Here is a 17,673-nt window from a genome sequence, read left to right on the forward strand (position 1 = left end):
TTTGGCCCAATCTCCACAGGGCACACCAAGGGACTCCACTGGTGCACAAATCCATGCACCCGGCCTCTAGTCAAGTAATAAAAGAAGAGGTAGCAAAAAGACCCCAGGACACAATGGATGCACTAAACTCAGAGATTTGATTTCCTGACAGGTAGGTCCATAAAAAGAATACATGTAATTTATTTTCTCACACCACGTTCTTTATTCACTTTTGTCCTTGTTTATTTTCTCACATAAAGTCATGTTCTTTGTATTTCCCATCCATTCACCCTGTCGTTTGTAACTAGCTAGCAATGAAAGCCAGAGCCAGCTTTGACTTAGACAGTTGCTGAACACATAAGATATACCTTATTTCATATGTCACATAATTCATAGGGTAGCTTCTTGAAGTGTAAGAGGGAAAATATCATTTTGAAAGCATTTCTCTTTATTTTTTCCTCCTTTCCCTCATTTCTCATACATCTTTGTCTTGCCTGTGGATAATTTTAATTTTACCTTCTTGTCATCTAGAACTCAAGATGAAAACTGGAGAATCAGATAGTTAAACAATGAAGAATGTTTTTTTAAAAACCTTTTAAAAATATTTTTTTATTTATTTCAGAGCAGAAGAGAGAGGGAGAAATAGAAACATCAATGATGAGAGAGAATCATTGATTGGCTGCCTCCTGCACGCACGCCCCCCCCCCCCCCCGCCACCCCTTCCTCCTACACTCAGGATTGAGCCTGCAACCTGGCCATGTGCTCTGACCGGGAATTTAACCAGGGCCTCCTGGTTCATAGGTCAAACCTCAGCCACTGAGCCACACCAGTTAGGCAAACCCTTTTTTATTAAAATGAAATAAAAGGGGTGGGAGTGCCCTATATCAAAACATATTATAGGAGAGGAAACAAGATGGCAGCATAGATAAACACCTGTACTTGCTGCCTCTCACAACCACATCAAAACTACAACTAAAAAAACAAAAACAAATATCATCCAGAACCACAGGAAAGCTGACTGAGTGGAAGTTCTACAACTAGAAGGAAAGAAAAAAGCGCATTGAGACTGTAGGAGGTGCAGAGGTACGGAGGTGCAGAGGTAGGGAGACGTGTGCAAAACAGGCAGGAAACTGGATGCGCTGTTGTTGTTTTTTTCAATTGGAAGGGAGATACAAGCTCCCAATTGCTCTAAATTCCAGTTCCAGACGAGACTCTGGGGACCCAGACTCATACGGGGAGAAACTGGGCTGTCTGGCATTGGGCCGGAACACGAGGGAGGCTTTCCCTCAGAGGTGCTTGCAGCAATCATTGTTCCTGCATGGGGGTGCGGGACACGGAGAGGCAGGGACCTCCCCAGTGCAGGGCTGACAGGCAGCCATTGCTGTTTGCTCCACCTTGGTGATTCCCTGAGACCCCACTCCACCCAATTTACAACCCCACCCAAGCTGTGCACAGTGGCTTTTGCATATGAATGGCCTGTCCTTTTGCAACCTAAAACCTAACAAACTGCAGCTGGGTCAGAGAGCTCCAAAGCTTTCAAAAGAAGGCCCAAGGCTCAGAAGCAGCAGCCAGCCTTGCTTCACAGCTGGGCCTCATCTGGGCATTTCCAAACCCCAAACAAAGAGGAGGAGTCTGCAGATCTTGCTGTAGCTCCTGCTGGGAGGCCTCAGGCAGTGGCTGACTTTGCAACTCCTTGGAGAGCCAAGAGCCAGTGTACCCAGTGATCAATGTGAGACCATACGAGATTACAACTCTTCACATCCATAAGTGACACACTCAAGGGGCAGACTCAGTGAGCACCAAAGCCCCACTAAAGCAAGTTCTGCCCCATAAGCGTATCTCCAGCACAGCAGCTCTTCCATTGTAGACACAGCTGGTTTTCACAGCCACCTGGCCTGGAGGTCAATTCCTCCCAGTGATACCAACAGCAATCAAGGCTTAACTACAACAAGACTGTGCACCCAGCCCACAAAGGGGTGCAACCAAGAGTGTCCACCTCAGGTGATTGGAGAGCCACTGGGCCCTATAGGACACCTAGCACACAAGGCCACTCTATCAACACAGGGAAGCAGCCAAAATGCGGAAAAAAAGAAACATGTCACAAATGAAAGAAATGGAGGAAAGCAAACTACTGGATATAGAGTTCAAAACCACAGTTATAAGGTTACTCAAGAATCTTCTAGAAACCTCTGAGGAACTTAGTGAGACCTTCAAGGATCTTAGTGAGAATGCCAAAAAAAAAAAAAAAAAAAATGGAAAAGGACCAGTCAGAAATTAAGCATACACTGACTGAAATAAAGAATAATATACAGAAATTCAATAGTAGACTAGAGGATCCCAAGAATCAAGTCAAAGATTTGAAATACAAGGAAGCAAAAAACACCCAACTGGGAGAGCAAAAGAAAAAATAATCCAAAAATATGAAGGTAGTGTAAAAAGTCTCTGTGACAACTTCAAGTGAACATCCGAATTATGGGGGTGCCAGAAGAAGAGAGAGAGCAAGATACTGAAAACCTATTTGAAGAAATAATGGCAAAAAACTTCCCCTACCTGGTGAAAGACATAGACTTACAAGTCCAGGAAGCGCAGAGAACCCCAAACAAAAGGAATCCAAAGAGGACCACACCAAGACACATCATAATTAAAATGCCAAGGGCAAAAGACAAAGAGATAATCTTAAAAGCAGCAAGAGAAAAAGTTAGTTACCTACAAGGGAGTACCCATACGACTGTCAGCTGATTTCTCAACAGAAACTATGCAGGCCAGAAGGGAGTGGCAAGAAATATTCAAAGTGATGAATAGCAAGAACCTACAACCAAGACTACTCTATCCAACAAAGCTATCATTTAGAATTGAAGGTCAAATAAAGAGCTTCAGAGACAAGAAAAAGCTAAAGGAGTTCATCACCACCAAACCAGTATTATATGAAATGCTGAAGGGTATTCTTTAAGAAGAGGAAGAAGAAGAAAAAGGTAAAGATAAAAATTATGAACAACACAGTGACAACAAATACATATCTATCAACAAGTGAATCTAAAAATCAAGTGAATAAAAATCTGATGAACAGAATAAACTGGTGAATATAATAGAATCAGGGGCATAGAAAGGGAATGGACTGACAATTCTTGGGGGGAAGGGGGTCAGGGGGGTATGGGAAGAGATTGGACAAAAACCTTACACCTATGGATGAGGAGAGTGAGGGGGGGGGGTAAGATCATGGGGTGGGAATGGAACCGGGTGGAGGGAGCTATGGGGGGGAAAAAGATGAACATCTGTAATAATCTGAACAATAAAGATTTCTTTTAAAAAAAAACACATTATAAAACCATAAGAGTAAATCTGTATGGTATTGAGATAAGCATATATAGTGGATCAGAACAGAGTATAGAAATAGTCTCATGTATCTATGGGAATTTCATATATGAGGAAAATGGCATTTCAAGTCAGTAGGGAAAGGTAATAAACAGTGTTTGGACAATTATTTATTTGAAAAACAAATTAGGTTAGATGTCTACCTCACACCATTCACAAAACTAATATCCAAATAGTTGAAAGAGCTAACTTTTTAAAAAATGAGCTCTAAGAATTTTTTTTTAAGGAAAACATGGGATAGGAAAGGACTTCAGCCATAAAGAAAAATAGTTGACTATTTTGACTGTATCAAAATTTACAATTCTGTTCAATGAAACACAAATGATAAACTGGCAGAAAAACATGGAACCTGTGTAACAAAAGAGTAATATCCATAATATATAAACTAACACCTTGAATCACAAAGAAAGAAACAGCCCTATAGAAAAGGTGGTGAGGATATGAAGACAACTAAGATAGGAGGAAATGCAAAGGACAAAAATAAGTTTGAAAAATGCTGAAGGTTAATAACTATGGAAATACAAATTAAAATAAGGTATACATTTTTTGCTCATAAAATTAGCAAAATTATTAAGGGTTTATAATATCAAGTGTTAGAAAGGTTGTGGAGAAACTCAGGTGCTATTAATGATAGCACAAATTAGTACAACTTGGCTTCAGGATGAATTAGTGGCGGGTTCGCCCGGAGGTTGTGACCCCCACGGGTTCCCCAGCTCGCGCACGCTGGTCACAGGTTTCCTGTCTTAGATGTCTGGATCTGATCACATCTCAGGAATCTACAACTACAGCACCCACCGAACAGCTGTGAACCCGAGAACATTGGTCCTCGAGCAGCACAAGCATGCGGATTCAGAGGAGCTCTACACTCCTTCACAGAAAAGGCAGATTTCGACTGGGATAAGGAGAGAGAGAACTACAAAACCAGACACCCGGAGAAGAGAGATCATGGGAAGACAAAGAAACAGCCCGCATATGAAAGAAAAGCAGGCATCACCGGAAAAGGAAGTAAACGAAATGGAGGCAAGCAATCTGTCAGAGAAAGAATTCAGAGAAATGGTCATAAGGTGGATGAAAAGAATGGAAGACAAATTCGACAATATGTGTAAGGACCAAGAGGAAATGAAGAACCAAGAAGAAATGAAAAATGACATCGCTGCTGTAAGAACTCTATAGAAAGTATCAAGAGTAGACTAGAAGAAGCAGAGGACCACATCAGTGAGCTAGAAGACAAGGTAGGAAAAAATACCCAAATAGAGTAGCTTCTAGAAAAAAAAAATAAAAAATCAGGAGGAGAGCCTAAGGGAACTTTGGAACAACATGAAACAAAACAACATCACATAATAGGGGTGCCAGAAGCAGAGGAAACTGAGCAAGGAATAGAAAACCTGTCTGAAGAAATAATGACAGAAAACTTCCCTGATATAAGGAAGAAAAAACCCACACAAATCCAAGAAGCTCACAGAGTCCCAAGCAAAATGAACCCCAAAAGACTGATGCCAAGGCACATTATAATTAAATTGGCAAACACCAATGACAAAGTAAGAATCTTAAAAGTGGCCAGAGAGAGACAGAAAGTTACCTACAAAGGATCACTCATCAGATTAGCGACTGATTATGCAACAGAAACACATGAGGCCAGAGGGGAATGGAATGAAATATACAAAGTCATGCAAAGGAAGGGTCTGAATCCAAGAATACTGTACCCAGCAAGGCTATCAATCAAAATTGAAGGGGAAATCAGGAGCTTCACAGACAAAAAAGGACTAAGGGAGTTTATTATCACCAAACCAGCAATGCAAGAAATGCTAAAGGGTCTGCTGTAAAAAAAAAGAAATAGGAAGCAAAGAAGGAACACAGGGGTAAAGAATAAAAATGGTGACAAATAAGTACCTATCAATAATAACTTGAAATGTAAATGGATTAAAAGCCCCAATCAAAAGACATAGGGTAACGGATTGGATAAGAAAACATGACCCATATATCTGCTGTCTACAAGAAACCCACCTCAGAAAAAAAGATGCACACAGGCTGAGGGTGAAGCAATGGAAAATGGTTTTTCAGGTGAATGAAAATGAAAAAAAAGCTGGGATAGCAATACTTATATCTGACAAATTAGATCTCAAAATGAAGGACATAAAAAGAGATAAGTAAGGCCACTTCATAATACTAAAGGGAGCAATCCAACAAGAAGAAATAACTCTGGTAAACATATACGCACCCAATACAGGAGCACCCAAATACATAAAAAAACTCCTGGAGGATATCAAGGGAGAGATTGACAGCAATACAATCATAGTAGGAGACTTTAATACCCCACTATCACCATTGGACAAATCCTCTAAACAAAAAATCAGCAAAGAAACATCAATCTTAAAGACTCACTAGACCAGATGAAATTAATTGACATCTTCAGAACATTTCACCCTGAAGCCACAGAATATACATTCTTCTCAAGTATACATGGGTCATTTTCTTTTTTTTTTTTTATATTTTATTGATATTTTACAGAGAGGAAGGGAGAGGGATAGAGAGCTAGAAACATCGATGAGAGAGAAACATCGATCAGCTGCCTCCTGCACACCCCCTACTGGGGATGTGCCCGCAACCAAGGTACATGCCTTTGACCGGAATCGAACCCGGGACCCTTCAGTCCGCAGGCTGACGCTCTATCCACTGAGCCAAACCGGTTTTGGCAACATGGGTCATTTTCAAAGATAGACCATATATTGGGTCACAGGCAAAGTCTCTTCAAATTAAAGAAGATAGAAATCATATCAAGCATCTTCTCAGATCACAGTGGCATAAAACTGGAACTCAACTACAATAAAAACAATCCAAAAAAATCAAACACATGGAGACTAAATAGCATGCTATTAAACAATGACTGAGTTACCAGAGAGATCAAAGAAGAAATAAAAAAACATCATGGCAACAAATGACAATGAAAACACTACAATCCAAAATCTATGGAACACAGTGAAAGCAGTCTTGAGAGGGAAGTTCATAGCTCTACAAGCCTACTGAAAAAAAACAAACAATGGTAATAAATTACCTAACCCTACAACTCAAAGAGTTAGAAAGAGAGCAACAACAAAAGCCCAGTGTAAGCAGGAGGAAGGACATAATAAAGATCAGGGCAGAGATAAATGACATAGAGACCAAAAAGACAATACAAAAGATCAACAAAACCAAGAGCTGGTTCTCTGAAAGGATAAGCAAGATTGATGAACCTCTAGCCAGGCTCACCAAGAAGCAAAGAGATAGGACCCAAATAAACAAAATCAGAAATGAAAGAGGAGAAATAACAACAGACCTCACAGATATACAAAGGATTGTTAAAAAAAAATACTATGAACAACTCTATTCCAACAAACTGGACAACCTGGAGGAAATGGACATATTCCTAGAAAAATACAACCTTCCAAAACTCAATCAAGAAGAATCTAAACACCTCAATAGGCCAATAACTATGGAAGAAATTGAAGCAATCATCAAAAAGCTTCCAGCAAACAAAAGCCCGGGGCCAGATGGCTTCACAGGGGAGTTTTACTAAACATTCAAGGAAGAACTAAAACCTATCCTCCTCAGACTATTTCAAAAAATTCAAGAGGAAGCCAGCATCACCCTAATACCAAAACCAGATAAAGACAACACAATGAAAGAGAATTACAGACCAATATCCCTCATGAACATAGATGCCAAAACCCTCAACAAAATTCTAGCAAATTGGATCCAGCAGTACATCAAAAAGATCATACAAGTTGACCAAGTAGAATTCATCCCAGGGATGCAAGGATGGTTACAATATCCGCAATCAATAAACGTGATACATCACATAAACAAATTGAGAGATAAAAATCACATAGTCATATGAATTGATGCAGAAAAGCATTTGACAAAATCCAACACACTTTCTTGATAAAAACTCTCCGCAATGTGGGAATAGAAGGATCATACCTCAACATAATAAAAGCCATATATGATAAACCCACAGCCAACATCATACTCAATGGGCAAAAACTAAAACCATTTCCCTTAAGAACAGGAACAAAACAGGGATGCCCACTCTCACCACTCTTGTTTGACATAGTGCTAGAAGTACTAGCCATTGCAATCAGACAAGAAGAAGAAATAAAAGGCATCCAAATTGGAAAAGAAGAAGTAAAGCTGTCCTTATTTGCAGATGACATGATTCTGTACATAGAAAACCCTAAAGACTCCATCAAAAAACTATCAGACTTAATAAATGAATTTGGCAATGTAGCAGGATACAAAATTAATGCCAAGAAATCTATGGCATTTCTATACACCAATAGTGAACTTACAGAAAGAGAGACTAAAAAAGCAATCCCATTTACCATCACACCAAATAAATTAAGATACCTAGGAATAAACTTAACTAAGGAGGTAAAAGACCTATACCCGCAAAACTACAGGACACTGAAAAAAGAGATAGAGGAAGATGTAAACAGATAGAAGAACATACCATGTTCATGGGTTGGTAGAATCAACATCATTAAAATGTCCATACTACCCAAAGCAATCTATAGATTCAATGTACTCCCCATTAAAATACCAATGGCATATTTCACAGACCTAGTAAGAACTCTCCAAAAATTCATCTGGAATAAAAAAAGGCCGAAACCGGTTTGGCTCAGTGGATAGAACGTTGGCCTGCAGACTGAAGGGTCCCGGGTTTGATTCCAGTTAAGGGCATGTACCTTGGTTGCGGGCACATCCCCAGTTGGAGGTGTGCAGGAGGCAGCTGATCGATGTTTCTCTCTCATCAATGTTTCTAGCTCTCTATCCCTCTCCCTTCCTCTCTGTAAAATATCAATAAAATACATATTAAAAAAAAAGACCCCAAATAGCCACAGCAATCCTGAGAAAGAAGAACAAAGTAGGTGGGATCTCAAAACCAGATATCAAGCTGTATTACAAAGCCACTGTTCTCAAAACAGCCTGGTACTGGCAGAAGAACAGACATATAGACCAATGGAATAGAATAGAGAACCCAGATATTGACCTAAACCACTATGCTCAATTAATATTTGACAAAGGAGGCATGAATATACAATGGAGTCAATACAGTCTCTTCAATAAATGGTGTTGGGAAAATTGGATAGATACAAGCAAAAAAATGAAACTAGACCATCAACTTACACCATACACAAAAATAAACTCAAAATGGATAAAGGACTTAAACATAAGACAGGAAACCATAAAAATACTAGAGGAATCCACAGGCAGAGAAATCTCAGACATATGCTGAAGCAGTTTCTTCACCTATACCACTCCTAGGGCAATGGAAACTAAAGAGAAAATAAACAAATGGGACTACATCAAAATAAAAAGCTTTTACACAGCAAAAGAAACCATCAACAAAGCAAGAAAGCCCACTGTATGGTAGAACATATTTGCAAATTTTATCACTGATAAAGGTTTAATCTCCAACTTCTACAGGGAACTTATACAACTTAATAAAAGGAAGATAAATGATCCAATAAAAAAATGGGCAACGGACCTCAATAGAATCTTTTTGAAAGAAGACAGAAGAAAGGCCAAGAGACATATGAAAACCTGCTCAAAGTCACTAATCATCAGAGAGATGCAAATCAAAACAACAATGAGGTATCATCTCACACCTGTCAGAATGGCAATCATCAACAAATAAACAAACGACAAGTGCTGGTGAGGACGTGGAGAAAAAGGAACCCTCATGCACTGCTGGTGGGAATGCAGACTGGTACAGCCACTGTGGAGAACAGTATGGAGTTTCCTCAAAAAACTAAAAATGGAATTCCTATTTGACCCAGTAATCCCACTTCTAGGACTATATCCCAAGAAACTAGAAACACCAATCAGAAAGGATATATGCACCCCTATGTTCATAGCAGCACAATTCACCATAGCTAAGATTTGGAAATAGCCTAAATGCCCATCAGCAAGTGAGTGGATTAGAAAACTGTGGTACATCTACACAATGGAATACTACGCTGCTATAAAAAAGGAGTTCTTACAATTTGCAGCAGCATGGATGGACCTGGAGAGCATTATGTTAAGTGAAATAAGCCAGGCAATGAAAGAAAAATACCACATGATCTCATTCATTTATGGAAAATAAAGGACATTATAACCTGATGAACAAAAAGAGAGATACAGAGGCAGTAAAGCACCAAACAGGCTGTCAAATTACAGCGGGAAGGCTGGGGAGTGTTGGGAAGTGGGGGAAAGAGATCAACCAAAGGACTTGTATGCATGCATATAAGCACACCAATGGACACAAGACACTGGGGGGGTGGGATGAGGGCATGCGACAGGGGCTAGGGGAGGCTTGGGGAAGGTCAATGGGGGGAAAAAGGGAGATATATGTACTACTATATGTAATACTTTAAACAATAAAATAAAATAAAAAACAAATTAGTACAACTTTTTAAAAGGCAATTTGGTAGGGCTCATTAAAATATACAATGCGCATAGCCTTTGACCTAGCAGTTTCCCTTTTTGATACCTATCTTAAAGAAATATTTGGGAGGTGCTCACTTTTGTAGCACATATACTAAAATTGGAACAATACAGAGAAGATTAGCCTGCCCTCTGCATGAGGATGGCACACAAATTCGTGAAGTGTTTCGTATTTTAAAAAGAGAAAAGAAGAAATACTTGTGGCCCTGGTTGTGGGTTCAATCCCTGGTCAGGGCACATACAAGAATCAATCAATGGGTACATAAATAGATGAAACAATAAATTGATGTTTCTCTCTCTCCCTTCTTCTCTCTCTGAAATCAGTAAAACAAAAACAATAAAACTTGAATATGTGCACTAAAAAATATCTATAAGATCTACAATTTTGTCTGTTACCACTTCCCCCAAAAAGAAAGAAAAGAAGAATCTGCATGTACAGCTTTAAGAAAATAGTTAAAGTATGATATATCCAATTTGGGCAACACATGATATGGATTCCCATTTTTACACATTTTCATATTTTGGACAGCAATAAAAGAGAAGGAGGTAAATATATATTTGGTGGTATAAAAATAAGTGAAAAACTCAAGTTACTGAATAATATGCACTAGATCATATGTTGTATTAAAAATATTATGTCTGTCTATATATTTAAATGCACAGAGAAAAGTCCAGGCAGTACACAACAAAATGAAAAGAAGGGGGGTACTTATGGGGAGTACTCTTAACTGTATTTTGTGAATTTCTTAATACATTCTTGCTTATTGCAGACATTTTGAAAAGTACAAAACAGAATGTGAAAGTAAAAAACACCAACAATTTTTCTAGCCATAGATATCAAACCTTGATATTTATGTATATTTCCAGACTGATAAAAAGAGTTTATAATTATGTTATAAACATTTCTGATGTCATCAAATATGCTTTGGAAGCATCATTTTTAATAGCTGTATAGTATTCCATCATATAACATTATCAATTACTAGAGGCCTGGTGCACAAATTCATGCACCAGTGGGGTCCCTTGGCCTGGCCTGTGGAATTGAGTCAAAACCAGCTCTCTGACATCCCCCAAGATGTCCCAGATTGCAAGAGGGTGCAGGCCAGGCCGAGGGACTCCACTGGTGCACAATCGGGGTTGGGGAGGGATACGGGAGGTTGGTCAGCTGGGGAAGGACTGTGAGAGGGCTCCAGGGTGTGTCCAGCCCATCACACTCAGTCCTGAAAGGTCGGACCCCAGATTGGATTAAAAACATCAACATCCTATAATATCTGCCTATTTTTTAAACCATTTTAAATATGAAGACAGGTGAAAAAGAAAAGGATGAAAAAAGTTGTACCAAGCAAATTCTAATTTAAAAAAAACAATAGTGGATATATTAATACAAAATAAGGACTATTAAGAGGGATATCTCATAATGATAAAGGGGTCAATTCCTCAAGAACACATTTTAGTCCTAAATATGTGGGCACCTAAAAGCAGAGCTTAAAAATTAAGTGAAAACTCTGAAAAAAATAGAAAAGGCCACAATTATAGTTGGATATTTCAAAATTCCTCATTCATTATTTAATAGAGCAAATTAAAAATAAAACTAAGAATATCAGGTACAACATATCAAAATGTATAAGATGAACCTAAAAGCAGTGCTTAGATGGAAATGTATAACATTAAATGTTTATATGGGAGAGGTAACGTCTAAAATTAATTATTTTAGATTCTACCCTAAAATTTTTGAAAGAGAATGAAAAATTAACCCAGAGTAAGCAAAAATAAGAAAATAATAAATCAAGAATGGAAATCAGTGAAATAAAAAGTGGAAAAACAAAAGATTAACTCAATGAAATCACAAACTGTTTCTTTGAAAGATTAATAAAATTGATAAACCTCTAGCCAAACTAATAAAAAATAGACAGGAACCAACTTACCTATATCAAGAACAAGAGAGAGGACATCATGACAGATCCTACAGACATTAAAAGGATAATTGGAACAAATGAATAACTTTATGTCAGTACATTTAACAAATAAGATGAAATGAAGAAATGTCTTAAACACAAACTATCAAAGTTCACTGAAGGAAAGAAAAAGAAAACTGGGGTTTTATACTAACAAAATTAAATTTATAGGTAATTTCCTCACAAAGAAAACTCCAGGCTTAAACGGCTTAATTGGTGAATTATAGCAAGCAGAAGAGTAGAAAACGATTTCCAACTCATACTAAAGGGCCAGCATTACCCAGTTACCAAAGTCAGACAAAGGCATTACATAAAAAACAAACTAGAGACCAATATTTATCCTGAACATGATGCAAAAATGAACAAAATTTTAGTAACTTATATCCAGCAATATTTTTAACAAAGGATAATACATTCTGTCCAAGTTTTATTTACACCAAGATTCAAAAAATCAATTTATACAAAAACAATTAGTGTAGATAGGGTAGAAAATGGCGGCTGACAGGCAGCAGTGTGGTGCACTTTCTCCTAGAGCCAGGCCAGAAAAGCAACTAAGTCGGAGAACATCCACCCTGAATTAACAAATTAGACACAGCTGAGGAAACAATTTTCAATAAGGAAGGGCAGAGGATGCCTAGAGAACACCGCTTGCCAGCCATAACCTGCGTGAAACCACCACCGTGCTGGCAGTAAGTGGCGCAGCACCTTTTGGCAGGCTCCCAGATGTCTGCAGGGAGCACATGCTGCCTGAGTGAGCTCCCGCACCAGGCCTTCTCACCAGCGTCCTAGGATCTAGCTCCAAGACCCTGCAGTGAGTGCAAGCCAGGGGGAACCCTGTACCCCACCCACGCCTCGGACCCCAGAACCCTGCTGCTAGCCGGAGCCACCTGGCATCCACTCCACACCAAGCCCCAGGACTTGATATCAGGTCCACCCGCAGCAACCCAGAGCATGCCCCACTCCAGACCACAGAGAGACACAGAGAATTACCTACAAAGGATCTCCCATTCAATTATCAAATGATTTCTTTCAACACAAACACATCAGGCTAGAAGGGAATGGAATGAAATATACCAAGTGATGCAAAGCAAGGCACTAAATCCAAGAATACTCTATCCAGCAAGGCTATCATTCAAAACTGAAGGGGAAATCAGGAGCTTCGCAGACAAAAAAAGGCTAAGGGAGTTTATCACTACCAAGCCATCAATGCAAGAAATGCAAAAGGGACTATTGTGAAAAGAAGAAATAGATAGGGAAGAAGGAACACAGGCATAAAGAATAAAAATGGCTACAAACAAGTACCTATCAATAATAACCATAAATGTAAATGGACTAAATGCTCCAATAAAAAAAACAGAGTGGCTGAATAGATAAGAAAACATGACCCATACATATGCTGTCTACAAGAGACCAACCTCAGAACAGGGGACTCACACAGACTGAAAGTGAATGGTGGAAAAATGTTTTTTGGGCAAATGGAAATGAAAAAAAAAAAAAAAAGCTGGGGTAGCAATACTTATATCTGACAAAACAGACCTCAAAGTGAAGGTCATAACAAGAGATAAGCAAGGCCACTTTGTAATACTAAAGGGATCGATACAACAACAGGATATAACTTTGTTAAACATATATGCACCCAATACAGGAGCACCCAAATACATTAAAAAAAAAAACAAAAAAAACCTTCTGGAAGATATCAAAGGAGATATCAACAGTAGGACAATCATAGTAGGGGATTTTAATACCCCATTGACATCACTGGATAATCCTCTACACAAAAAATCAGCAAAGAAAGAGCAATCCTAAACAACTCACTAGATTAGATGGACTTAATTGATATCTTCAGAGCATTTCACCCCAAAGCTACAGAATATACATTCTTCTCAAGTGCACATGGGACATTTTCAAAGATAAGCCACATATTGGGACACAGGCAAAGTCTCTTCAAATTTAAGAAGATTGAAATCATATCAAGCATCTTATCAGATCACAATGGCATAATATTAGAATTAAACTATAATAAAAAAACAATTAAAAAATTCAAAAACTTGGAGGTAAAATATCATGTTATTAAACAACTAGTGGCCCGGTGCACAAAATTTGTCCATGGGGGCGGCGGGGGGGGGGGGGGGGGGCGGTTCCCTCAGCCCAGCCTGCACCCTCTCACAATCTGGGACTGCTGGCTCCTAACCACTTACCTGCCTGCCTGCCTGATCACCCCTAACTGCCTCTGCCTGCCTGCCTGATTGCCCCTAACCCCTCTGCCTGCCTGCCTGATTGCCCCTAACTGCCCTCCCCTGCCGGCCTGATCTCACCCCCAACTGCTCTCCCCTGCTGGCCTGATCTCGCCCCCAATGGCCCTCCCCTGCCGACCTGGTTGCCCCCAACTGCCCTCCCCTGCCGGCCTGATCTCGCCCCCAACTGCCCTCCACTGCTGGCCTGGTTGCCCCCAACTGCCCTCCTCTGCCAGCAAATCTGGTTCTGATTGGTCGGTTTCTATGCCAGTCAGCGTCAAAAGCTCCACCTCCTAGGCAGCCATTGGCTCCTCACAGTTGACCCAGATTTGGTTCTTTTTTTGGGGGGGAGTGGAAGGTGGGCTGTTTATTAAATGGTTATTACAAGGGTCAGACCACATAAGTGGTGTCAGCCCGGGAATGTGATGTGTCAATGTTGATCACAAAGCCCCCAAGGCTGGTCCTGGTGAGCCCCAAGGTCAGAAATGAAATTGAAAGGCCTCGGTCACATGCTGCTTCCAGGCATCCAGGCTGGGCAGCAGGGAGGAGATGCCCATGACATGCCAGGTCTCCCCATCGGATACCACCGAGGTCTGGTAGGACAGCAGCTGCACGCCTGCCTCTGCCAGGAGCCCAATCATGGTATGCAGCATAGCAGGGTTAGAGGGCTGAGCCTGGAACAGGAGCAGGGGCAGACCCCTGCTGAGAGGCACTTCTGGTCTGAAGGCAGCTCCGTTGAGTGCCTGCAGCACAGGTGTGGTGCCCTGGACAAAGCCCACAGCCTGGTATGGGGCACCTGCCAGGGCCACACTCAGGAGGCCTTCCCTGCATCCTTGCTCTCCTGGCACAGTGGGGTTATGGGAGGTGGTTACATTGAGGCCGGCCTCCTTTACCAGCAGCTTGGCGTTCACCAAGTTCACAACCTCATGATTAGAAGCGTCTTTGAGGAGGCCGACAATGACTGTGGGGCTCAGGCAGTTCCTGGCATTATTCAGGGATAAGCCCTGCATTACCACCTGGATGGTCCCTTTGGGGGACCCTGCCCAGGCTCGCATCAGAGTCCCCAGAGCTTCTGCCAGACTGGCCCAAGGTTTGGTGTGCGGAGAGAAGGTGCTGGTGAGGGCCTGGGCATTCACGACCCCCGCGAGGGCTCTCCCCTTCACCATGTCCACAACCTGGACAGCGATCTCCTCCCCACAGTGGCTCTGGGCCTCCTTGGTGCTGGCACCCAGGTGGGGGTAGCTGATGACATTCTCATGGTCCACCAAGGCACAGTCCCGAGAGGGCTCCTCCGTGAACACGTCCAGTGCTGCGCGCTAGCACTGCCCTGACTGCAGGGCCCGGAGCAGGGTACCCTCATCCACAATCCCTTCGCGGGCGCAGTTCACCACACGCATGCCCTTCTTGCACAGGGCAAAGTTGCTGTCATTCAGCAGGCCTGTCATGGAGGACAGGAGAGGGGTGTGCACAGTGAAGTCACAGCGGGGCCAGATCTCCTCCAGGGACAGCTGCTGAACACCAAAGGAAGCCGAGACCTCTGGTGAGATGATGGGGTTGTACCCTACAGTCTTCATCCCGAAGGACTACATCCAGATGGCCACCTCTCTCCTGATCCTCCCCAGGCCAAGAATTCCCAGGGTCTTTCCATTCAGCTTGGTTCCCATGAACTTCTTTTGGTCCCATTTGCCATCCTTCATCGAAGCCATCGCTTGGGGAATCTGCCTGGCCAGACACATGATCATCCCACAGGTGAGCTCCGCAGCACTAAGACTGTTCCCATTGGGAGCGTTCATGACCAGGATGCCCTTCCTCGTGGAGGCCTCCAGATCCACATTGTCCACGCCAGTGCCGGCTCTGCCCACCACCTGGAGCTTCTCTGCTGCGTTGATGAAATCCGCGGTTACCTTAGTGGCCGAGCGGACAATAAGGCCTTTGCAGTCCTGCAGCTCAGCTATCAGCTCCTCTTCACTCAGGTTCTGCTTCTCCACCACCTGCAGCCCTCCATCTTGCAGGATCTTCCAGCAGCAAGGGTCCAGGCTGTCACTGATGAGCACTTTCTGTAGATTTTCCAGGGCCATTGCTGGAGCCAGCCTCAGGATCAACGCTCTCCCTGAACAGAAACACCTCTAAGCCCCTAGATTTGGTTCTGATTGGTCAGTTTCTATGCCAGTCAGCATCTCTGGGCCTACCAACGGGGCCTGATCAGAAAGGCGGGGCTGGTCAGCAGCCTGGGTGGAATTCTGGAGAGAAATGGAGGCACTGCTGCTGGCCAGACTGGGAGAGAAAGAGAGAGGCAAGTGCTGGTCAAAAGCTGCCACAGAGGCAACAGATCAGTCCCTGCTTCCCTCTTCAGGTCTCTCTCTGGCCCTGATTCACAGCCCCCTCAGCATTCAGTGCTGGGGCATCGTGCCTGTAGCGGAAGGAGTAAAGGCTGGGTTGACTTCTGGTCTGGTGGAGCTTCGGTGGCAATGGTGTTACACCCTGGCTCTTTATTATAGAGATGATTGGGTTACCAAAGAGATCAAAGAAGAAATAAAAAAACATCCTGGAAACAAATGACAATGAAAACACAACAATCCAAAATCTTTGGGACACAGTGAAAGCCATCCTGAGAGGAATGTTCATAGCATTACAGGCCTACTTAAAAAAACAAAACAGCCCTAACCGGTTTGGCTCAGTGGATAGAGCGTCGGCCTGCGGACTAAAGGGTCCCAGGTTCAATTCCATTCAAGGGCATGTACCTTGGTTGTGGGCACATACCCAGTGGAGAGTGTGCAGGAGGCAGCTGATAGATGTTTCTCTCTCATCATTGTTTCTAACTCTTTATTCCTCTCCCTTCCTCTCTGTAAAAAAATCAATAAAATATATTTAAAACAAAACAAAACAAGAAAAGCTGGTAATAAATTATCTAACTCTACAACTTAAAGAATTAGAAAGAGAGCAACAAGAAAAGCCCAGAGTGAGCAGAAGAAAGGAAATAATAAAGATCAGAGTGATATAAATGACATAGAGACCAAAAAAAAAAAAAATCAATATAACCAAGAGCTGGGAAAAACCAAGATGGCGGCATAGGTAAACACCTAAACTGCTGCCTCGCACAACAATTTCAAAACTACAACTAAAAGACAAAACGGACATCATCCAGAACTACAAGAAAGCTGGCCGAGTGGAAATTCTACAACTAGAAGGAAAGAGAAAAGCACACGAAGACTCAGAGGAGTGCAAAAGGCTGAGGTACAGAGATGCACGCGCGGAGAGGACTGGCAGCTGAGTGCGTGGCTGGCTTTCTCAAGTGGGAGGGAGATGGAAGCTCCCGACTGCGCTGAACTCCAGTTCCGGGTGAGACCCTGGGGACCCAGGCTCATATGGGGGAATCTGGACTGTCAGGAAAAGAGAAAAGCACACTGAGACTCAGGGGAGCTGTGAAAGGCAGAGGTACCAAGGCGCGCGCACGGGGAGGACTGACTGCTGAGTGTGTGGCTGGCTTTCTCAAGCGGGAGGGAGACGGAAGCTCCCGACTGCGCTGAACTCCAGTTCCGGGCGAGACTCTGGGAACCCAGACTCATTCTGGGAGAAACTGGACTGTCGGGCAGCGAGTGAAACTCGAGGGCAGCTTTCTCTCAGAGGTGCTTGCAGCAATTACCTAGGGACACTGAGACCCAGAGACC

General features: G+C 42.1%; 1 protein-coding gene across 1 annotated transcript; it reads right to left on the reverse strand.

Moving 5' to 3' along the window:
* Positions 1–14,484: 14,484 nt before the first annotated feature.
* On the reverse strand, positions 14,485–16,083 carry LOC308244787 (D-3-phosphoglycerate dehydrogenase-like; the record flags this gene model as incomplete). Its single annotated transcript, XM_080661058.1, is given in 3 exon segments — positions 14,485–15,321; positions 15,325–15,588; positions 15,592–16,083. Coding segments are annotated over 3 exon segments (1,593 nt in total).
* Between the last annotated feature and the right edge of the window lie 1,590 nt (positions 16,084–17,673).

The sequence above is a fragment of the Plecotus auritus genome (assembly GCF_963455305.1).
Source record: "Plecotus auritus genome assembly, chromosome: 3".
Lineage (NCBI taxonomy): Eukaryota > Metazoa > Chordata > Mammalia > Chiroptera > Vespertilionidae > Plecotus > Plecotus auritus.